The sequence below is a fragment of the Lepus europaeus genome, chromosome 5, assembly GCF_033115175.1.
Source record: "Lepus europaeus isolate LE1 chromosome 5, mLepTim1.pri, whole genome shotgun sequence".
NCBI classification, from domain to species: domain Eukaryota; kingdom Metazoa; phylum Chordata; class Mammalia; order Lagomorpha; family Leporidae; genus Lepus; species Lepus europaeus.
In genome coordinates, this window is record NC_084831.1 from 106,509,537 (window position 1) to 106,534,095 (window position 24,559).

Here is a 24,559-nt window from a genome sequence, read left to right on the forward strand (position 1 = left end):
AATTCGGTGTTGAATCAAGGTCAGCCATAAATTTCACTTTTTTAAACACAATGATTCACAAAGATTACACCTAAGCTCCCTTCAATAGCTATGATACTTTTTATGTCTTATACTATATTCAGAAGGTATAAAATAAAAACCAAGCTTGCTAAAATTCTAGCAAATTTCCAGAGCCTTGAGCTATTTAAAAAAAAAAAAAAAGCATACAGAGCCGAATTTTTAAAAGTTAGAAACATTAGAAACTGTAGACAACATTGTGCTTTCAGCACCCAAAGAACCAGAAGTCCCCTTTGCCCTATCCCTCAGTCATGAGAGGCCAACTTCTTCCAGCAAACCAAGAGAAACAAACTCTGGTATTTGAGAATTCAGGGAACAAGACAGCAAAATTAATAGTATTAACTAAACTATTAGCATTTTGTGGTTTATAAAGTGCTTTAATTTATATCAGCTTATTTGATTTTTTAGTAATCCTATTTAGATAGATAATAGGACTATTTCCACTTTAGAAGGTAGAAGACTACATAGCTTTAGTAAGAAAACTTCCTAAAATATGAGATTTTTATACTGTAGGAGAGACCTAATTATTTCTTTTTGGATTGCTTTCTGTGGATTCATTTGTCAGTCAATGTTTGGCTAATACATCAATATAATGGATGACTGACTAGTACAGAAACACTCCCTTGGAACGAAAGTTCAAATTTCATCACTGGCTTGTAGAGAAAAATTTATCAGGAGGCATAAAAGACAACTAAATAGCTATGTGAACTAGGGGAATAGTTCAAGTCAGAACTTATGAGGTCCATAAGCAAATTCCAGAATGCTATAAGTCATATCAAGGTTGAAGGAGAATTAAAAACAAAAAACATTAAGTACCCCTGGGTATTAGAAGTCCACATTATTAAAAATTTGTTCATTCTACCACAATCAGAGACAGAAAAATACTTTAAGAACATACAATATAATCAAACAAAACCCTCTAGCATACCCCTTCATTCCTCCTCCTGGAGTTTGCTACCTATATGGGGTTAGAATTAATAAAGGCTTGCAAAAAAGCAAGTTGTCTGGTTTTGTGGTTTATGGGTCTGAAAATATGAAAATCACCCTCATTTTATTCATATTCCTATGTAAAGTTGGTCTTATATGAGGTTACTCCATTAAGCTCATGGAAAGGGGCTGGCGGCACTGTGGCGAAACAGGGAAAGCAGCTGCCTGCAGCACTGGCATCTCATGTGGGTGCTGGTCCCAGCTGCTCCACTTCCAATCCAGCTCCCTGCTAATGTAGCTGGGAAAGCAGCAAAAGATGACCCAAGTCCTCGGACCCCTGCCCCCACACAGGCGACCTGGAAAAAGCTCCAGTCTCCGGGCTTCAGCCTGGCTGAGCCCCAGCCATTGTGGCCATTTGGGAGTGAACCAGTGGACGGAAATTTCATTCATTCATTCATTCATTCATTCTCTCTCTCTGCCTCCACCTCTCCTTCTCTGTAACTCTTTCAAATAAATAAATTTATTAAAAAAAAAAAACTTGTGGAAAAATAGAATTAAAAAGGTAAGTTTATTTTGGTGCAAAAAAATCCATGAAGTCATGCAGTTTTTCCACAATATTCATTTTCTATGAACCTTTTAAAGATCTCTCAATAACTTACGAAGAGAAGCATTATGTTGGGCTAAGTGTATTAGCCTAATATGATACAATCTTGCATATTGATGTTCCATACTTAAAGACCCATTCCTTTGTTATAAACATCCCTGTTCCTATTCAAATGGAAAAACAACAAGAACAAGTACTACCATCACGCACCCTAGGAAGGAAAGTGAAATTTCTCTCACTAATGACCTCCTAATTGCCAAAGTCAATGGCTTCTTCTCAGTAATTGCCATGCTGAATTATCTGGGCTACTCCTCCTCACTTGGAAACATCTTCCTCCTTTTAGTTTCTAAGACATCCAGTCCTTGTCCTCTCTCACCACTCCTTTACTGAACTCCTTCCCTGCCATCCATTCCCTGGACATTTTTATGGCTTACTGGTCCTATGCTTAGTTCACTCTGCACACTATAGTTTCCTTTCATGATCTCATTCATTTTTTTGCTAGTTAGAAAATGATGACTCCTTATTCTGATCTGTGAGATGTAGAGATAGATATCAGATCCCTGGCATTTTTACATAACCTGAGCATATCTTTAGGTCACAGCTGATTGGACCAGAAATGAAGCCTTGGGTAAATCTGAATCTTTTAGAAGCTCTGCAAGGGGGATTGAGATACTACCCATTCAGTATTACTTTCATAAACTGATGACAAGTAAACAGTCATGAGGGCATCAAATTTGGCTTCATGAATGTCTATGATGGGAAAGCCAAACTACAAAGAGAAAGATATAAGAATGAAGCTGATACACTGAGAAAACCAGAAATGAAAAATCACACAGGAGGCCGGCGCCGTGGCTTAACAGGCTAATCCTCCGCCTTGCGGCGCCAGCACACTGGGTTCTAGTCCCGGTCGGGGCGCCAGATTCTATCCCGGTGGCCCCTCTTCCAGGCCAGCTCTCTGCTATAGCCCAGGAAGGCAGTGGAGGATGGCCCAAGTGCTTGGGCCCTGCACCCGCATGGGAGACCAGGAGAAACACCTGGCTCCTGGCTTCGGATCAGCGAGATGCGCTGGCCGCAGCGGCCATTGGAGGGTAAGCCAACGGCAAAAAGGAAGATCTTTCTCTCTGTCTGTCTCTCTCTCTCACTATCCACTCTGCCTGTCAAAAAAAAAAAAAAAAAAACACACACACACAGGAGAGACTGGGGAAGGAGAAAAAGAAAGAATAGGAGAGACTGAAAAAAGCAGCCAAAGACAAAGAGATACAGATGACTGACTTGTGGAAATCCTAACAGCCTTGCTGTTCCTGGTTCTAGTCCCTTATAAAGTCAAACTGCAATTGCTGCTTTTGGGTTCCTGACAACCCAGTGTTCTTCCAACAAATGCCCATTTATGTTGAAGTTGGTCTGAAGTGGCTCTGTGTAACTTATGCCCAAAGTATGCTTAAAACATTTACTATTTATATATTATATATGAACTTTATAATATACATATCATAAATACATATAACTTACAAATATATCTTAGACACATTATTTAAATGTAAATTACAAACTTTTATGTATATGTGTAAATAGATCATATATCACTGGAATATATATATCCATACATACATATATAAAATAATAAGACATTACACAAGCAACATAATGAAAGCCTGTACTTATTTACTTACCTTATCCTTATTCTCAAATCTGCTTCTCCTGCGGTATGAAAGATTTAGCATTCCTTAAGTCACCAAAGTAAGAAAATTGAGAATCTTCCTTAACTTCCTGGAAAGACTGGCCCTCCCGCCTCAAACTTCCATATAATTATTCTATACGTATAGCAATTAGCACATTGTCTTTAAGTCTCTCTATTAATCTGTTAAGAACCCAGGAGTTCAGAATAGGGAAAGGAGAAAAAGGTATTAATATTTAGTTATTTTTTTATTTGAGAGACAGAGACACGGGGGGTGGAGTCAGCAGAGAGAGAACATGCTCCCATCTGCTGGCTCACTCCCCAAATACCCCAACCAGTGTCTTAACTGCTAGGCCAAATGCAGAACCCATATTTAACATTTTAGTTAAAATGTGCCAGGTTTGCTTAGAAGAGTAAATTAATAAATTTTAGTAATTCAAATAATATTGAATACCAGTTTTTATGACAAACATTATAGATACAGGAACAACAACAAAAAAAAAAGAATCCTGGCATACAAAGCGTTTATGGTCTAAAAGTGGAGATCAAGAAGTACACTGCAGGGGGGTCAGTGGGGAGAAGAGAGTAGGAGGGGGACGGGGTGGGGGCATTGTTATGGAATTGAAGGTTAAGCCTCCACCTGGATGCCAGTTCATGCCCCAGCTGCTCCACTTCTGAGCCAGCTTCTGAATAAAGGCCTGGGAAAGCAGCAAAAGATGGCCCAGGTGGTTGGGCCCCTGCTACCCATGTAGGAGACCCAAATAAAGCTCCTGGCTTCGAACTGGCCCAGCCCTGGCTCTTGCAGCCATTTGGAGAGTGAATCAGTGGGTGGAGGATCTCTCTCTGTTTCTCTATTTCTCTCCGTAACTCTGTCTTTCAAATACATAAATAAATCTTAAAAAAAAAAAAAAAAAAGGCAGTATATAGGGGCCAGCATCTAGCCTAGCAATTAAGATGCCTGCATTCCATATTGGAGTGCCTGGCTGTGATACTCATCTCTGCTTCTGGACTCATTTCCTGCGAATGCAGACCCTGGGAGGCAGCAGTGATGGCCTAAGTAACTGAGTTCTTCCACCTGCTTGGGAGACTTGGGCTGAGTTTCTATTCCCAGGCTGGCCAAGTCCTGGCTGCTGTAGGCATTTGGGGACTGAACCAGCAGATGAGAGAGAGCTCTCTTGCTGTGTCTTTGCCTCACAAAAAAGCAAAGCAAAGAAAAAAAAGACAGCAAGCAAGCACTTTGAGAAACAGGAGAGTCCACTTCTCCTAGCTGAAGGAGGAAAATAAAAAACCCTAGCAGGGCCAAGTGTTTGGCTTAGCAATTAAGATGCCTGCATTCCATATTGGAGTGCCTGGTTTTGATACTTATACCTTTATTTCCTGACTTCAGTTTCCTGGGAGGCTGTGGGTGATGGCTCAAGTAATTGGGTCCCTGCCAGCCACGTGGGAGACCTGGATCAGCTTTTGCCTGGCCCAGTCCCAGTGGTAGCAGGCATTTAGGGAATGAACCAGTGGATGGGAGCATTCACATGAGCTCTCACTCTAGCTCTCTCTCTCTCAAAATAAATAAATATTTAAAAATAAGAAAAAAGACCTTGGCAGTATAATACCAGCATATTCAACTTGCCACCATCATTCTCCTAAATTTCAGCTCATGAAGTTTGATGGTTATAAAACTGAAACTTTCCTTTCTAATGACTCAGCATTGTAAAGACTATGGCAAAGGTTTACATCATAAAGGAAAGATGGCGGTGGTGTTTCTAACCGTCAGCATGCTTACTTATCAGGTATGTCATAAAAGAAAAGTTAAACAGAGATTTACCAGTTCTCACTGAGTAGATGATAAGGCAGCTAAGAAAGACGTAGACTATTCTTCTGAGAGGCCTGGCATCCTGAAGGCCTACATAGAAACATTCTCAGCAGCCCTAATACCACATGTGTCTGGTTCTCTTCCTAATTCTTTGCCCTTTTTCAAATTGGGAAATGTTGTTCTTCATATACATAACTTAGCTATTTTGTATCCTTTACCCTTCCATGTAAATTTTAGGACCAACTTATTAAACTCTGCAAAATCTCTCCTACAATTCTGATAGGTACACTATTAAATTTCAAGATCAATTTGGGGAGAATTACCACCTAAACAATAGTGGGTATTCTAATTCATCAACATAAAATCTCCATTTATTTAGATTTTCTTAAATTTCACTCAGCAATAGTTTGTAGTTTTTAGTATACAACTCTTATACTTCTTTTGTTAAATTCATTCCTAGGTTAATTGCTCTTTTTGATGCTACTTTAATTGGAACTGTTTTCTAAATTTCACTTTTAGATTGTACATTGGGCTCACCAAAGGAGTTGAAGAGTGCTCCCTCTTCCCTTATTTTCTGAAGGGATTCATGAAGGACTATTTTTATTTTTATTTTTTGAAAGATTCCTTTCTTTTTCTGAAAGGCAGGGTGACATGGAGGGACAGACAGAGAGAGACTGAGAGAGGCAAACAGATCTTCTGTCCACTTGTTCACTCCTCCAAGTGGCCAGATTGTTTCAGATTGTTTATTATAGTATGTAGACAGATTATTGATTTTTGAATATTGTTCTTATATCCTACAATCCTGCAGACCTCATTTCCTAAACGGATCCTCTTCTTTTCCAATACTGATTTTTTTTTCTTAATTTCTTTTTCTTGCCTGATTATACTGACTAGAACCAGTAGTGCTGTGCTACACAGAAATGGCCAGAACGGACATCCCTGCTATATTCCTGATCTTAGAGGATTAAGTATGGTGCTTACTGTGCATTCTTCATAGATAGTCTATCAGGATGAAGAACTTCCCTTCATTTACTAGCGTTTGTTGACAGTTGTTATCATGAATAGGTGTTGAATTTTATCAAATGCTTTTTCTGCATCTATTGTCCTATATTTATTAACAGTGCATTCCAGATGTTAAACCAATCTTTTGTAAGGTAAATTCCATTTGGTTCAATCCTTTTTATACACTGCTGGATTTAATTGCTAAAATTTTGCTGAAGATGCTTGTATCTCAACTCATAAGGGCTATTTTTCTATAGTTTTCTTAAAATGTCCTTGGTGTTGGTATCAGGGTACTATTGGGCTCGCCAGATGAGTTGAAGAGTGCTCCCTCCTTTATTTTCTGAAAGTGTTTGTGAAGGACTGCTTTATTTTTATTTTTTTAAAGATTCCTTCTTTTTCTGACAGGCAGGGTAACAGAGAGGAACAGAGACAGAGACTGAGAGAGAGAAAGAGACAGATCTTCTATCTACTCATTCACTCCTCCAAGTGGCCACAACAGCCAGGGCTGGGCCAGGCCAAAGCCAAGAGTCAGGAATACCATCCTGGTCGCTCACATGGGTGGCAGGGGCCAAAGAACTTGGGGCATATTGTACTGCCTTCCCAGGCACATTAGCCAGAAGCTGCATTCAAAGTAGAGCAGCCAGGACTTGAAATGACACTCTGATAAAGTGTGCTGGTGTCGCAAACAGCAGCTTAACCTACTGTGCTACAACACTGGTGCTGATATTACTCTTTTCTTAATGTTTGTAAAATAACTTATTTTTAAAATCTTAAATCTTTGTGCCCATTGCTTTTAACTTAGACAGTTTTGGAAATGAGTTACGCAGCTACATCCCAGAAATTATTAAAATAATACAGTGTCCAAAATTTCAAGCAAGGTACTTTTAAAATGGAGAATACTATGGAAAACAATATAACAATTATTTTAAAAGTTAGGAAAATGGAAACATTTACTTACTAGGTAACAGCTCTCTATCAGCAGTCTCTGTGCAGCTGGGATAAGGGTAAAATAGATGTCCTTTCTCTAGTGGGTATGGAATCATTCTAAAAGCTGAGCAAAAAAAAAAATATATATATATCCATTAACATTTAATTCTGTCTTAGCATCCTACACAACACATCAAAGCTATTTTTAGACATTTTTATAAAATCATCAAGGTATATTATTTTCTTTCATAGAGAAACACGTTAGATAGATAAAACAAACTAAGCAAGAAAATGAATAAGGATGAGAATAATATTTATTTAGAGAATAATGAATGGTCCAGTCTTCCTGTATAAAGCTAAAAGGAGGCCAGCGCCGCAGCTCACTAGGCTAATCCTCCACCTGTGGCGCCGGCACCCCGGGTTCTAGTCCCGGTTGGGGCACCAGATTCTGTCCGGTTGCCCCTCTTCCAGGACAGCTCTCTGCTGTGGCCCGGGAGTGCAGTGGAGGATGGCCCAGGTCCTTGGGCCCTGCACCCGCATTGGAGACCAGGAGAAGCACTTGGCTCCTGGCTTCAGATCAGCACAGTGCGCCGGCCACAGCGCGCCGGCCGTGGCAGCCATTGGAGGGTGAACCAACAGTAAAGAAAGACCTTTCTCTCTGTCTCTCTCACTGTCCACTCTGCCTCTAAAAAAAAAAAATAAAAATAAAAAAATAAACTGAGCCTGATCTATCCAGCCAGTGTCATAAAAAAAAAAAAAAAAAAAAAAAAAAAAAAAGCTAAAAGGAGTGTTGGATGGAGCTGACTGGATGCTTTTTTGCTTACATCTCTTCATAACAAATACAACAGACTTAACTGCACAGTGTAAATTCTACTTCTTACAGGAATCTTCATAAAATTGCAATGTGCTAATTCTTGTACCTATAACTGCTGGCAACCTAAAAGAGCTCTCTGTAGTTCCTAACTTCACATGTGAGGTTCTCCAATGTTTCTATGGGCAGAGCTGAATCTATATCAGGGGTCATCAAAATACAACCCTTTGGTCAGATCTGGACCATCACCTGTTTTTGTTTGTTTGGAAGATTTATCTGAAAGGAAGAGTTGGAGAGAGAGAGACAGACAGACAGACAGAGAGACAGAGAGACAAACAGAGATTGATCTTCCATCTGCTAGTCTACTCCCCAAATAACCGAAATGTCTGGGGCTGGGCCAGACTAACAGCAGGAGCCAGGAACTCCTTCCCAGTCTCCCACGTGGGTGCAGGGCATCCCAAGGACTTAGGCTATCCTCCACTGCTTTCCCAAGTGCATTAGCAGGCAGCTGGATCAGAAGTGGAGCAGCCAGGACTAGAATCACTGCCCATACGGGATGCTGGCATTGCAGACACCAGACTAACCCACTGTGCCATAACACCAGCCCCCCACCACCTGTTTTGTAAATATCTTTTTATTGGAACACAGCTACATGTTATCTAAGGCTCATGCTACATACATTGAGTAGCTGTGACAAAGACTGTATGGCTTATAAGCCTTTACAGAAAAAGTTTGCCCACTCCTAATATAAACTATCACTAACTCTTAGAGTTTTATTAACAGAGAAATCCTTATTGATCTACGCTACTAATTAAGTATTCATCAAAATTGTGATAAAGTTGTTTTTCCTTTAATGGTTTGCTCCATTAAACTTTTTTTGAAATACAGATTTGGTTTTGCCACAATAAAAAGTAGTTATTTGTCCAAAGTCATAGAGCATATCAGTGATAACATTAGGAAATCATTCATTAAGCTTCATGAACTATAGTGTAAACCATGCACTTATTTAAAATCTTCTATGTGTTAAGCAGAATGTTAGGCAGCACACACACACAAGATGAATGAGATACAGTACCTGGTTTTGAGGAGCTTATAGTCTACTAGAGAAAAAGCAAAAGATAGTCTAATCATTCAAAGACACTCAGTTCCTCAAGTACATAATATCGGTTTTATTTGTCAGTGTCAAGCATAGTGTATGATTCTTAGCAAACGGTGAGTGCAGAGGTTCACTGATTTTCTTGATTCAAAAACATATGGTGCCATTCATGTCTCAGTAATTTTTTATGGTGTCACAGACTGAAATAAATATCTAACAAGTTCGTTTACTAAACAGTGAGTCAAAACAGCAATTTGGGAAAAACACACACATTAATTGAAAGTAAAATAATTTTCTTATTCCATTTTTGAATAAGAATCATCTCTTATTGATGAGGTATATTATGAGCCTGTTGGACACTACACAACTTCTTAAACCTTGGAACTAGGTTGGAACTATCATCTTTTTTTTTTTTTAATTTTTTATTTATTTAATTGAGATGCAGAGTTACAGATAGTGAGAGGGAGAGACGGAGAGAAAGGTCTTCTGTCTGCTGGTTCACTCTCCAAGTGGCCACAATGACCAAAGCTGTGCCGATCCAAAGCCAGGAGCCAGGAGCTTCCTCCAGGTCCCCTACATGGGTGCAAGGGCCCAAGGGTTTGGGCTATCCTCCACTGCTCTCCCAGGCCATAGCAGAGCGCTGGATTGGAAGAGGAGCAGTCGGGATTAGAACCGGCACCCATATGAGATGCTGGCTCCACAGGCGGAGGATTAACCCACGGTGCCACAGTGCTAGCCCCAGAACTATCATCCTTACTTCCTGTTCTACATGGACTTTTGTGCGGTACTTCTGGTCATCATAGCAACTCACAAAAACTGACATTTGCAAGGATAGAACATTTAAAGGAATGGAGAATAACTTAATATTGCATTGCTAACTGTCTGGTGCTAGCAGTTTGAATGGTGTCTAACTGATGTTATTGTGTTTCCATTGAAAATGTAAAATATTCAATAGCATTCTTGTGACTATCCCAAGGTATCTCATGCCAAAGTTTCAGAACTGACTGGGTTAATCAATCTTAGTGAGTGAGCATGGGATTGATTTTTTAATTTCTATTGATAGTTTTTAGAAATTGATAATTTCTAAAAGAATGATTACACAAATCCAACTGATAAAACATGTTGATTAAGCTCCCTCAGTTTCTTGGTGGTTGTAAGACATTATGAATAAGACACCCGGGAAACAGTTCTAAGAAATAGTCTAATTTATTCTCCAAAGGAGATATAAAGATGGATAATAAATAGATGAAAATTTGTTCAACATCAATAACTATTAGGAAAATACAAATCAAAGTCACACTGAGATTATACTTCACAGCTATTAGTATGGCTATTATTTTTTTAAAAATACAGAAAATAACAAGTGTGGGGAAGGATATGGATAAACAGGAAATTTTGTGCATTTATTGCAAGAATGTAAAATGGTACAGCTGCTATGGAAAACAATATAGTGGGTCCTCAAAAAATTACCAAAAATTTTAAGACTGAGACATTGCATTCCTAGGTATATGCCCCTAAAGAATTGAAAGCAGGAATTCAAACAGATATATATATACACCAATGTTCACAGCAGCATTATTCACAATAGCCAAAAGGTAGAAATGTCCACTGATGGATAACTGTTTAGCCAAAATGTGGTATACACATTCAATACAATATTACTCAGCCTTAAAGAGGAAGGAAATTCTGACACAAGCTGTGAAATGGTTGAATCTTGAAGATATTATAAAAAGTGGGGAAAAAAAAACTAGATACAAAAGAATAAATACTGCTATGATACCACTTACATCAGATAGAGTAGTCAAACTTTTTTTTAATTTTATTTATTTATTATTTTTTTGACAGAGTTAGACAGTGAGAGAGATGGCCGCTACGGCCGGCGCGCTGCCCTGATCTGAAGCCAGGAGCCAGGTGCTTCCTCCTGGTCTCCCATGCGGGTGCAGGGGCCCAAGCACCTGGGCCATCCTCCACTGCCCTCCCGGGTCACAGCAGAGAGCTGGACTGGAAGAGCAGCAACTGGGACAGAACCGGCGCCCCAACCGGGACTAGAACCTGGGGTACCAGACACGCAGGAGGATTAGCCTAGTGAGCAGCGGCGCCGGTCAGTAGTCAAACTCTTAGTGACAGAAAGTAGAACAGTGGTTGGGGCTAGAGGGAAGTGGGAATGGGGTATAGAATTTCAGTTTGGGATGATGAAACATTCAGGAGCAAGGTGGTGGTGACAACTGTACAACAGTGTGAATGTGCCAAATGCTACCGAACTATACACTGAAAAATGGCTAAAATGGCAAGTTATCTATGTTATGTGTATTTTACCACATTTTTTTTAAAAGAACAGAGTGGATACTAGTTATGAGGAAAATAGTTTCATGTTTTTCACATCTGCAATCAAAACAAAAAACCAGACCAAATTTTAAAATATTAGAATAACAGCTCAACCACATTAAAAAGCTTATGTGCCAAATGGTATAAACTTTCATTTTCCTCCCTTACAAATATTTAATTTAAATGAACATATGGCAGAATATCTTAACAGTTTCTTATTTTACTTTTCCCAAATATGGCATCAATATAAATAAATTAAGCATTTCTTCTACCGGTAAATCAAATATAATGCTACTGAGTTCACTCTGATTTCAATCTGAACAACAAACTCCTTACAGAGCTCAATCTCACTAGAAAAGACTGCCTGTGTATGCAATGATTCATCCAAGAGATTAATGTTTCATTTGGAACGGAATACTTACTGCCTTCCCATGTGCACTGCAAGAGATTAAGAGCACCTTCTATTCGCTTCCAGTGCTGAAGATGAAAGAAAGCATAGGCAATTGCTTCACTATCACCCCGTTTCAGAATGTGTTCTGGAGGCAAAATCAAACTTTTCATCTCTAGTAAATACTGCAAGAATAGCACACACAGAAAAAAGAAAAATGAAATTGTGTTAAAGTCAAAAAAAGTATATTCAAAATATTATAAAGTCAAATTGATTTTTAAAAATCATTAAACTAGTTGAAATGACATTAAGATCTTACTGATTACATGTGTAGGAAATGCATGTATATGCAAATTTCAAAAATCAGAATATCCCTATAGGTAAAAATAATGTGATACACGGCTTATATGACCTTGCTAAGTACAAAATGGAAAGTTCAAGGTCAGGAAATAATATAAGAATAAATATTTCTGTAAAAAAGCACTGAAGTATAAGACTATTATATTTAGTAAATAAGCCAGTCTCCAAAATACAAATATTACATTTTCCCTGATTTGTGGTAATATACAGAATACAGAAAAAACACTTATGTATATGAGTGAAATTGACATTTTGAAATTTGATTATTGTTTACAATCCTCGTCTACATTTCTGAGGAACAGTGGTTTTCTACTTGCTACTTGTTGAATTCTTTATTTAGTGGAGGGTTAAACTGGAGATTATAAAGTAAATTGGAAGTATTCTGTGACTGATGCTGTGGTACAGTGGGTTAAGCCACCTTCTGCAACACCAACATCCCATATGGGCACCAGTTCAAATCTTGGATGCTCCACTTCTGATCCAGCTACCTGCTAATGTGCCTGGCAAAGCAGCGGAAGACAGCCCAAACGCTTGGGCCACAGCACCTACATGAAAAACCCAGAAGAAGCTCCAGGCTCCTGGCTTTAATGTGGCCCAGCCCTGGCTATTGTGGCCATTTGGGGAGTGAATCAGTAAGTACAAGATCTCTCTAACTCTGACATTCAAATAAATAAATAAATAATTTTTTTTAAAAAGTATGTTATTGTAAAAATTAAAATAAGAAAAGAAGGAAGAGGGAGGGAAGTATCATTATGCTCTTAAAACTATACACGTGGGGCCAGTGCAGTGGTGTAGTGGGTAAAGCCACCGTCTGCAGTGCTGGCATTCCATGTGGGCGCCAGTTCAAGTCCTGGCTGCTCCACTGTCGACCCAGCTCTCTGCTATGGCCTGGGAAAGCAGTAGAAGACGGCCCAAGTCCTTGGGCCCCTGCACCCCCGTGGGACACCGGGAAGAAGCTCCTGGCTCCTGGCTTTGGATCAGCACAGTTCCGGCCGTTGCAGCCTTTGGAGAGTGAACCAACGGAAGGATGACCTTTCTCTCTGTCTTTCCCTCTCACTGTCTGTAACTCCACCTCTCAAATTTAAAAAAAAAAAAAAATCTTAAAAAAAAAAAAGAAGTATATAGGAATATGGATAGGTGGTATTTTTATTTAGTTTTATAACAGTTTTATTGATATACATAATTCACATACCTTAGAATTCAATTTAGAATGTACAACTCAGTGATTTTTAATGTATTCATGTCTATGCCATCATCCTCACAGTCGATTTGAGAACATATTCATCACCTATACCCTATAACTAAGAAAACCCTGTACCCTTCAGTTACCACCCTTACTTCCCTATTTTTCCATTCCTCTCAAGCAACAAATAGGTATTTTCTGTCTGAACAGACTTGCATATAAATGGAATTATATGAAATGTGGTCTTTGTGACTGGTTTCCTTCACTTACATGTTTTAAAATTTCATTCAGTTCGTAGCATGTATTGGTACCTCAATTCTTTTTATAGCTAACATTCCACTGTATGGACACACCATATTTTGTTGACAGACATTTGGTTGTTTTCACCTTTTAGCTGTTACAAATAATGCTGCGAAAAACATCAGTGTGCCAGTTTTGGTGTGAATGTATGCTTTCATTTTGCTTGGGTAAATATCTTGGATTAAAAATGCTGAGTCATATAACAAATGTATGTTTAGGAGGTATTATGATGTAGAGGCTAGAGATAAAGCATTGAGGAAATTTGAGTTGATATTTAAAGATGGATAAAATGTAGATGAGTAGACTGCAGGGACCTGTGGGAAAACAGTACATACTGAAAGCACAGGACCATCTTGAACAAAGGCATTGAATCATGATAGCATAGTGCAAGATGTGTTTGAGATTCATAAATGTGCCTGTTAAAGAAGTTAGTCTATTAATTCTTCTTCACATGAGACTAGATTCTATCTTAAACTCCTAAAGAAAGTACTTGCCCTAATATTAGAATCCACAACAAAATAAGTATAATCAGTTATTTCACTAATCAAATGTTCTAATTATATGAAGGAAGATAAAAAATTAACCAGGTGTACTTTGTCTTTAATACTGAAGTGGTAGTTGAAAATAAAACTTTTAACAAAACATTTAGTCAGCCAAAGACTTCCTCTCAGGACTGAAACCAGAGGCAGTTCTTCTAGGATAAATTTGAAAAAAAAAATCTCTTTGATTCTAAACCACTTGATACCCAATAATGTGTCATAAGGCCCAAACCACATTAAGATCTATTATAAAAAATAAAAAAAGAAACATTCCAGAGTGTCTAAAAAGATAAGTTCTCACATTTCAAATTCTGGGTCCCCATGTTCTTATATAAACCAATAAGCTAATACAAATTAAAGTGCTGAATTTGTGAAACACTATAAAATGGCTACAAACTATAGGGCTGTAGAAAGAATCTTAAAAACAAGAATTTGTGGTGGTTCCAAAAATATAAGCCTTAGATTATTAATATGTATATACTCATGATACAAATGCATCTATTAATCTATCTATTAATATGTATATACTCATGATACAAATGCATCTATTTTTTCTTCTTTGTTTATGAAATGTGCCTTTCCAACAATTACTAAGCTTAACGCCCATCTTTAATTACTCTTACTCTTGATGACTCTGGCTCTGTCCAAAGTGTAAGCAAGCAGTCTGCTTATCGATTTATTTTAGCAGATGTCACAAACTATAAGATTATTTACTAATCCAGTTTGGGGACTTAACATTTCCCATTCAGTTTCTTAAAGGAATGCAGCAGAGGTTGTGTCCTGGTCAAGCAAAGCCCATTTGCTGCCTGGTTGGGTTTTCTCCCCTTAGTGCCTTGGGTCTATATTCAGGAGGGTAATATTCTTTCTAATCCTCACTAATCCTTATCCATTTTTTTAAAACACAGTAAAAGATCATTCACACCAGGCGGCTGTGGGAAAATGGACTCAAATAGCTGACCTCTGACATGACTCTATGCTTTTTGCAAGTGCAATAAGAGCTTCTTCATAGGAAGCAAAGAAAATGTGGCAACCACAATGGAATCACCATCATAAAAATTATCTTGTTTTCAGACGATAACTGTTAAATACTTAAACCAGGTCCCTTTCTACTAAGATTCTACAAATATCTCAAATTATTTTCAACAAGTTTTAGGACCCATAAACTTTTAGCTAAACCGTAACATGATAATTAGTATATATTAGAAACCGCTTAGCAAAGGTAAGCAGATATTCAATTAAAAATTATTCAGTAAAATTTATATTATGAAAAATATCAATTGATATGTCATGAAAATACTTTAAGAATCTATTTATTTATGTGAAAGGCAGAGTTACAGATAGAGGGAAGGAGGGAGGTGGTGATATTCTCCATCTGCTGCTTCATTTCTTCAATGGCCGCAATGGCCAGGGCTAGACCAGGCTGAGGCCAGGAGCCAGGAGCTACAAGCCTTTTCAGGGTCTCTCATGTGGATGGCAGGGGCCCAAGCACTTGAGCCATTTCTGCTGCTTTCTCAGACTCACTAGCAGGGAGCTAGATCAGAAGTGGGGTAGCTGGGACATACATGAGCACCCATGTGGGATGCCAGTGTCGCAGGCATTGGCTTGAGCTGCTACACCATAATGCCAGCCCCAAGAAAACACTTTTATTTTTTCTAAGGATTTATTTATTTATTTGAAAGTCAGAGTTACAGAGAGAGAGGAAGAGACAGAGAGAGAGACAGAAGAGAAATCTTCCATCCACTGGTTCACTCCTCAAATGGCCACAATGACCAGGGCTAGGCCAGGCCTAAGCTAGGAGCCAGAAGCTTCTTCTGGGTATCCCATGTGGGTGCAGGGGCCCAAGCACTTAGACCATCTTCTGTTGCTTTTCCCAGGCACATTAACAGGGAGCTTGATCAGAAGCGGAACAGCGGGACTCAAACAGGCACCCATATGGGATGCCAGCACTGTAGATGTCAACTTAACCCACTGTATTACAGTGCTGGCCCCAAGAAAATACTTTTTGGAACAACACCTATAAATCTGTATATTCACTGCTTAATAATCTAAGTGATAATTCCAGTATTAAATAAACACATGTAGTATACTTATTAGGAAATATTTCAGGATTTTATGTAAAAAATCTACTATTTAATAATTTTAAAATCTTCCTTATGCTATATTATTTTTTATTATTATGTTCTACCTACCAGCAAATGTCCTTTCTAATCTGACTTTAAGACAGAGCAGTTTTGGTAGTTTCTAATTAGATCCTGAAATAAAATTTGATTCCTAAGGTATAAGCATTTGGCCTAGCAGTTAAGATGCCTATATCACTGCAAAGCCTGGGTTCAGTCCTGGCTCTACCCCAGATTCCAGCTTCCTGCTAATGTGCACTCTGGGAAACAGCAGGTGATGGCCCAAGCAATTCGGTTCCTGCCATCCCCATAGAAGTCCTGAACTGAGTCTTGGTTCCTAGCTTTGGCCTGGCCCCGACCCAGCTATTGCAAGCATTTGGAGAGTAAACCAGTGGATGGGGGCTCTTCCTCCTGTTTGTCTGTCCATCTCTGCCCTGCTGTCTCTCAAATAAATAAATAAATAAATAATTTAAAATTTTTGATCTCCAAATATATAAAGGAAAATCTTTAGTTAAAGAAACGTGTTTAAAAAATAAGTTATAGGATTATTCCTTATAAATATCCTTTGCCACTGACACTCAGGAATTTCTGCTCCCCACCATTGGCTGTAAGTTACCACACATTGGAAATGTCCACACCCATCCTATTGTACTACAGCACAATACCTAGCACATGACACATCCTAAGGCAGGCACTAGAATACCAATTAACTGAGTCAATTTGATATATACAGCTAAAATATATTCACACTCAGATTTCAGTTTTCACTTACATATATTTCCTAACTCTGGAAAAACTAAAACCAACAAAAACCATACTACCTACACTTTACTTTCAGAATTTAAAAGGTTAAAGACAAAAAGGTAGTTTATTTTACTTTATTCTTTTATTCTGCTTAGAAACTCACATGCTCAGTGTGAAAAAAAATAAACATAACAGAGTTCTGCAGTAGAAAATGACATGGGGCCGGTGCTGTGGCGTAGCGGGTAAAGCTGCCACCTGCAGTGCCCACATCCCATATGGGTGCTGATTTGAGTCCCGGCTGTTCCACTTCTGATCTAGCTCTCTGCTTGGCCTGAGAAAGCAGTAGAAGATAGTTCAAGTCCTTGCACCCCTGCACCTGCGTAGGAGACACAGAAGAAGCTCCTGGCTTCGGATTGGCACAGCTCTGGCCGTTGTGGCCACCTGGGGAGTGAACTAGCAGCTGGAAGACCTCTCTCTCTCTCTCTGCCTCTCCTTCTCTCTCTGTGTAACTCTTTCAAGTAAAAAAAAAATCTTTTTAAAAATCTTTTTTAAAAAATGGCATATAATATGTTTAGAGAAAATAATCTGATTTATGGTTATCTGGATTTCTTTTTTATGCATAATATATGGACTCCATTTCTCCAAAAATAAGATCAAACCATTATGCAAATCACTTTGTACCTCATACCTTTTTCTATTTCTATATAAATCTAACATTTTAAATTGCTGCATAATAGTCCATTAAAAACTGAGTTACTTCATAAATTAGGAAATAAGGTCATTTTGGAACTGTACTACCAGGCTTAAAAGGGAAAAAAATTGATACCATTAAGCAAAACTTGTAAAAATAATTAAGTAGTATGGCTTAAAATTTTCAGAAAATGGGGGCTAGAACTGTGGTGCAGTGGGTTAATCTTCCACCTGCAGCACCAGCATCCCACATAATCACTTGTTCTAGTCCCGGCTGCTCCTCTTCCAATCCGGCACTTTGCTTAGGGCCGTGGAAAGCCCTTGGACCCCTGCACCCGGATGGGAGACCCAGAAGAAGCGCCTGACTCCTAGCTTCTGATTGGTCCAGCCCTGGCCATTGCAGCCATTTGGCAAGAGAACTAGCAGATGGAGGGCCTTTCTGTCGCTCCCTCTCATTCTACCTCTCAAGTAAATAAATAAAAATCTTCATAAAAAATTTTCAGGAAATGATGGATATAAAATTTGACTTTTTAATTTAGGTTTTTATAGCTAAGTAGTTTAGAACTACAGACATGTCTATTATCAACATTTATTGAGTGCTTTTTATGTTCTAGGCAGAATATTGGAGGTCAAATGATGAATAAGAGCCCTTGTTCACAGAGAACCAAGGAAGAGACATATAAACAAACCAAAAAAACTAGATAGATAGAAAGACTGAAAAAAAAATTTGTGATTGAGATACTGAATGAACAGGGAAGAGAGAACCATTATTTCTATTTGGGAAAACTGGGCGAGACTCCTTTATAAAGGAGGTATCAGATGAGCAAGGACTTGAAAAATGAGTAGGAACTTGCCAGGTGAAGAACTTGAACACATGTACGATGGTAGTGAGATATGATGCAACAAGACCAATCCAGAGAACAGTGACACTGAAGAGATAAGGAACCAGGCACAGTGACAAGGAGGAAGGCTGGAGACAGATTCCAGGCTCAGCAGATGAAGGACTCCAGTATGTGTATCACTAAGGAATAAGCGACAATAAGGAACAAGCAGGAGTCTTCACGCAGTGTCAGATGGGCTGTTTAGGTAGAGAACTCTAGCAACAGGAAGAGCAGAGAAGGCCTGAAGGCAGAGATCAGTGAGGAATCTATTTTCACACTCCATGTACGATGATAAAAGTATTTGAGATGCTTTCTCTATACTTGTATACTAAGAAATGCACTGAAAAAGTCTGGTAATATATACACCAACAGAAACAAAGCTATCTCAGAGAGGTAGACTAGGGAAGGAGAGAACTTTCTAAACTTCTGAGGTGTCTGAATTTGTTAATCACCCATTACTTTTACTATTATATTAACAATAGCATTTTAAATGTTGGTAGTGACAGCACACAATGATCAGTGACAGTGGGATACAGCAGATAGCTTGATCTAAAAGATATTTCAAAGGTTATGAGTTGGTAGTCTGCAAATGGCAACGTTAAAGGTTAATGAAGAGAAAAAGACAATAAAGCTGTAAATCAAAATACAGACATAGGAAGGAGAGGCAGTGTAGGGAAAACACTTAAAAATAATTTTAGTGTCCAAGGTACTAATTATAGATGAAGATTTTTCACAACTATGTGAAAATGCAAGTCTGTAGATAAAGAAGGAAGCCAAAGTTAAAAAACACAGAATTTGGAAATGATTAGCAAATAAATGTATCTGCAGATATAAAACAAAGCTAGTACCTACAATGTGCTGCAGGTCCATATTATCTCTGAATCACCCTATTGTTGTATCTGCAATAAATCAAACTGCTTGGGACAAAACTAGTATTCAATTATGGACAATATACTGTACTCAGATAACAACTTTAGTCTTGTGCCTTTCACTAAAAATAAAAAAATTAAAGCTACTTTAAAAGCTATAGCTTAAAAGACATAATGATGTGTTGTCTCATGGTTTCTTTTATGACTCTAAAACCATACCTATGCTTACACTCAAATTCACTTTAATTTTGAAGTGCTTTGATCTTTATAATTTATCTTTAGATTACTTCTTTTGATTACTTTGTAAATCTTACAACAGCTTTTGACCAAAAGCAATATAATTCTGACCTGAAGTAATGATAATGCTTTATAATCTTCCTCTTAAAAGCAGAGGTTAAAGAAAAATCTCTCTGAAGGCATCTGAAATTAAGGTACTTTGCTCTTGATCAGTCATGCACACAAAGAACCAATTTATCTCTGCAATTAGTGTTCTCAGTGCACATTCTATGAGATTGGACAGGCAGGCTGAATGCAAAGAGTCTACATGGATGGGGGAGACTAAAGACAGTTCTTGGATAAAAGTGAGCAGAACTGCTATATAAATAAACTGAAAGAAAATGCAGTAACTTCCTAATAGCCTCAGAAGCACAGGGAAAATGCCTTATACCGAGGGAGTGGAAAGGCAGGCTAGGCTGGGCATACATGTGCCACAGGAAAACCCCATTCCACATCATCCTAAGGAGCGACACTTCAAGAGATAAACATTTCATATCTCAGCTCTTTTACTTAGGTCACAGGACAACATAATGGAAAGGCAAAGGTCTCACTGGGTCTAAGTTTGGGTCATAAACTTCAATATCACTTTCCCTTCTTTCCATTTACTCCTGCTATGCCATTCAATCTCAACTGAGTGCCTATTTCCCTTTCATCTTTTATATATCAACTGTAAGATAGGTAGTTTGGCCAGTGAAATATAATCATGCTGTTAAACAGCTTCTATCTTCTATGGTGGAAAAAACCTGTGACATCCTACAAGCTTCAATTTCTGATTAACCAGAATGGATTTTATTTTTCATATATCAATTTATTTTTAAAAATTCCCCTTGCACTTATAAACGTGTCCAGGTATGGTTTGCTTTCTTGGCAACAGAACACTAAAACACTAGTTTTAGTAGCAAACAAGAAATAATAACTTTAACAAGCTACAGATAACATCTTTCTAAATATATACTCAAGCTACAGAAATTTATTAAACTGACTTTAGCCATTGTTTTATATTTTAAGGTTCTAATTTACTCTTTCCCTAAGGGCTTTGTCTCTAAAGCACAAATAGTACTCAGGGCATTAACTAAATCAAATTAGTTGACTCCTAATTATATCAATATCTTCATGTTCACCTTATCTCAATAAAGGAATCCCCAAACCTTATGCATTCTAAGGCTATAAGCACTAAAATAATATTCACAAGGAGAAAGTACATATAGGACAGATCAAACAAAAATAGAATAACAAAAATATAATATATCAATGACCACCACAATCAATACTGTTGCCTGGCACTTGGATGCTGTGTCGAGCACTTCATACATGCTGTCTCATTTAATGAGAAGGCATAATACTTTTACAGCTCTTTCCAAAGTAAATCATATTCTTTTTTTTTTTTGAGGTGTAATCTAAAATGCACAGATCTTAAAGATGCAGTTCAATGAGTTTTGAGAAATGCAGGTAACACCCAAATCAAGACATGGTGTATTTCTGTCACCCAAGAAGGTTCTCCTCTCCAGTTAATTCCCCACTCTCATCACTTGGTGGCAACCATGTCTACCATCACAGATCACTTCTTGACTTTTCCTAAACTTCACATATGGATGGAGTCATTCAAGATGTACTCCTTTGGACACAATATCTTTTGAGTTTCACCCATATTTTGCTTCTATCAGTTATTATTTACATTGTTGACTAATATCCTGTTGAATAAATATTTAACAATTTGTTTATGCACTTGGGTTGTTTCCAGTTTGGAGCTAGATGAATAAAACTACTATGTTCAAAGCCTTTTTGGGGACATACTTTCATTTCTCTTAGGTGTATGAGACCTAACCTAGAGTTTCTGGGTCACAGGTTTGGACATATGTTTAATTTTGCAAGACACTGCCATGCAGTTTCCCAAAGTGGTTGTACCATTTTGTAGTCTTAGCAGCAACTTATGAAAGTTCTAACTTCTGAGGCAGGTGTTGTGGTGCAGTGGGTTAAGCCGCCACTTGGGATGTCCCTATTCCTTACTGCAGTGCCTGGTATCGAGTCCCACCTCAGCTCCCTGTTAATGTGCTTGGGAGGCAACAGATGTTGGCTCAAGTACTTGGATCTCTACTACTGTGAAAGACCAGGGGGAGTTCCAGATTTCTGGCTTCAGCCCAGCCCAACAGCAGTTGTTGTAGGCTTTGGGGAAGTGAACCAGCAGATGAAAGCAACCGTGTGTGTGTGTGTGTGTGTGTGTCTTTTCCTCTCTGTGTGTCATTCTGCTTTTCAAACAAATAAAAAGAATCTTAGGGGCCAGCCAGCATTGCAGAGTAGCAGGTTAAATCAATGCCTTTGATGCCAGCATCCCATATAGGCACCAGTTCGAGATCTGGCTGCTCTACTTCCAATCCAGTTCCCTGTTATTGTGCCTGGGAAAGCAGATGGCCCAAGTGGTTAGGCCCCTGCACCTATGTGGGAGATCCAGAAGAAGCTCTGGGTGAGGCTTTGGCCTGGCACAGCCCTGGCTGTTGCAACCAACTGAGGAGTGAACCAGTGGATGGAAGAACTCTCTCTTTTTCTCTCTCATAACTCTGCCTTTCAAATAAATAAACCTTTGGGAAAAAAATAATTTCAAAAAGGGTCAACTTTGATATTCTTACCAAAATTTCCTCAGTCTTTTTAATTTTAGTCATTCTGGTAGGTGTGAATTGGTACTTTGCTGCAATTTTATATTGCATTTCTCTGATAATCAATGACGCTCAGCACTTCCTTATATGCTTACTGGACATTCCAATATCTTGTGAATTATCTATTCAAGGCTTGTGCCTATTTATCTTTTTACATATTCTGGATATGAGTCCTTTGCCAAACATATTAAAAATACTTTTTTCTGTTTGCACTTTGCCTTTTTGATTTCTTAATACTAAGATGAGCAGAATTTTAAAATTTTGATAAAGTCCAATTTATAATTTTTTCTGCTATATTTAAATGTATTTTGTATTCTAGGAAATCTTTGCAAAAGATATCCTTAGCTGTTTTCATCTAGATGTTGAACAGTTTTAGCTTTTATACTTAGATCATCAATCAATCTCAAATTATTTTTTGTGTATGCTATGGAAAAAATTCATGATTTCTCCCACATGTAGATATCCAGATGTTCCATGGCCATTTATTGAAGAGGTTTCTTTCCCCCATTGAATTCTACTGATGCTTTGGTTTAAAAAAAAAAAAAAAGTCCAGGCAGGCACTGTGGCTCAGGGGGTTAACACCCTGGCCTGAAGTGCCTGCATCCCACTTCTGATCCAGCTCTCTGCTATGGCCTGGGAAAGCCCCTGCACCCACGTGGGACACCCGGAGGAAGCTCCTGGCTCCTGGCTTCAGATTGGCACAGCTCCAGCTGTTGTGGCCAATTGGGGAGTGAAGCATCGGATGGAAGATCTCTCTCTCTCTCTCTGCTTCTCCTTCTCCCTGTGTAACTCTGACCTTCAAATAAATAAATAAATCTTTTGAAAAAAATCAGTTGACAGTGGATAAGGATATGTCAAAAAGTTTTTTAAAAACTGAATTAAAAGATAAGTTTATTTTGATACAAAAATGTTTGAAACTCATGTACAGTTTCTCATGATATGAATTTTCCAAGAACTAAGAAGACCCCTCGTATATATAGATTTGTTTCTGGAATTTCTATTCACTGATTATTTTAAAAAACAAATATTTTAAACTTAAATATAAAAAAGTTAAATTTAGAATCTGGCAGTAGTATTCTTATAAAGTCTTCAATGAAATACTACAACAAGCTACTGCTACATCCTAAATTAAAGTTGGACAGTACTGTTCTCTCTCTCTTTGTAGAGACAGAGACAAAGACCTCTCATCTGCTGGTTTACTCCCCAAATTCCTGAAAGCAGGGAATTCAATCTAAGTTTCCCACAAGGGTAACAGAGACCCAAGCACTTGAGCCATCACCCTGCAGCTTCCCAGGGTACACATTAGCAGAAAGCTGGAATTGGGAGCAGAGCTGGGACCAGAACATAGGCACTCTGACATGGGATGTGGGTACCCCAAGCAGCATCCTAACCACTGTGCCAAACTCTCACCCTGACTACTATTCTAACTAATGCGTAAAGTGCCTTAGTAAGAACAATTACATTTATTAAAATTCATAGATTTAACATTTATAATTTCAATGATCTGGTGGGAGCACTAAACATTCATGATTTATAAGTACTTTCAATCTGCTAAGGCACAAATTTAAATCATGTGCACTGAGATTTGTGAACACCTGTGAATAACTTACCTCATGACTAAACTTAGCTGACTCTTCAACATCCATACTTCACCAAGATTCATGACCCATTCCAGGTTTCTGTTTCATGGGTAAAAAGACCCATAATATTGGTATTTTCAAATATGCAGATTCATAATGGTTTCGGATCATATTAATCAAGAATGTCAATGATTTACTATAATAATGCTATAACAATATCTTCTAAAATAAACAATACCTTCTAGAATAAAAAACTAATTAAAAACATTGTGCAAAGGACTTGTATAGTCAATAGAGACATTAAGAGATGTTCAACATCAGAGGACAGTGTTATGGCACAGTGGATTAAGCCAACACCTGCAAATTTGGCATCCCAAATGACCACAAGTTAGAGTCCTAGATACCCCACTTTTTTTGTTTTTAAAGATTTTATTTATTTGAAAGACAGAGTTACAGGGAGAGGTATTTTGTTGGTTCACTCCCTAGATGGACACAATGGCCGGAGCTGTGCCGATCCGAAGCCAGGAGCCAGGAGCTTCTTCCGGGTCTCCCACTTGGGCGCAGGGGCCCAAGGACTTGGGCCATCTTCTACTGCCTTTCCAGGCCATAGCAGAGCTGGATCGTAAGAGGAGCAGCTGGGACTAGAACTAGTGCCCATATGGGATGCCGTCGCTTCAGGCCAAGGCTTTAACCTGCTGCGCCATAGCGCCGGCCCCTAGATACCCTATTTTTTTTTTAAGATCTACTTAT

At 38.4% G+C, this 24,559-nt stretch overlaps 1 protein-coding gene across 2 annotated transcripts in view; it reads right to left on the reverse strand.

Moving 5' to 3' along the window:
- Positions 1-24,559, reverse strand: part of ST7L (suppression of tumorigenicity 7 like) — a 93,979-nt gene that overhangs the window by 5,904 nt on the left and 63,516 nt on the right. For both annotated transcript variants that reach the window (XM_062191972.1, XM_062191971.1), the window contains 2 exons: positions 11,654-11,804; positions 7,031-7,123 (listed from right to left, as the gene is read on the reverse strand). In XM_062191972.1, coding sequence (XP_062047956.1) covers positions 7,031-7,123; positions 11,654-11,804 — 244 coding nt within the window. The remainder of the gene's footprint in view (positions 1-7,030; positions 7,124-11,653; positions 11,805-24,559) is intronic.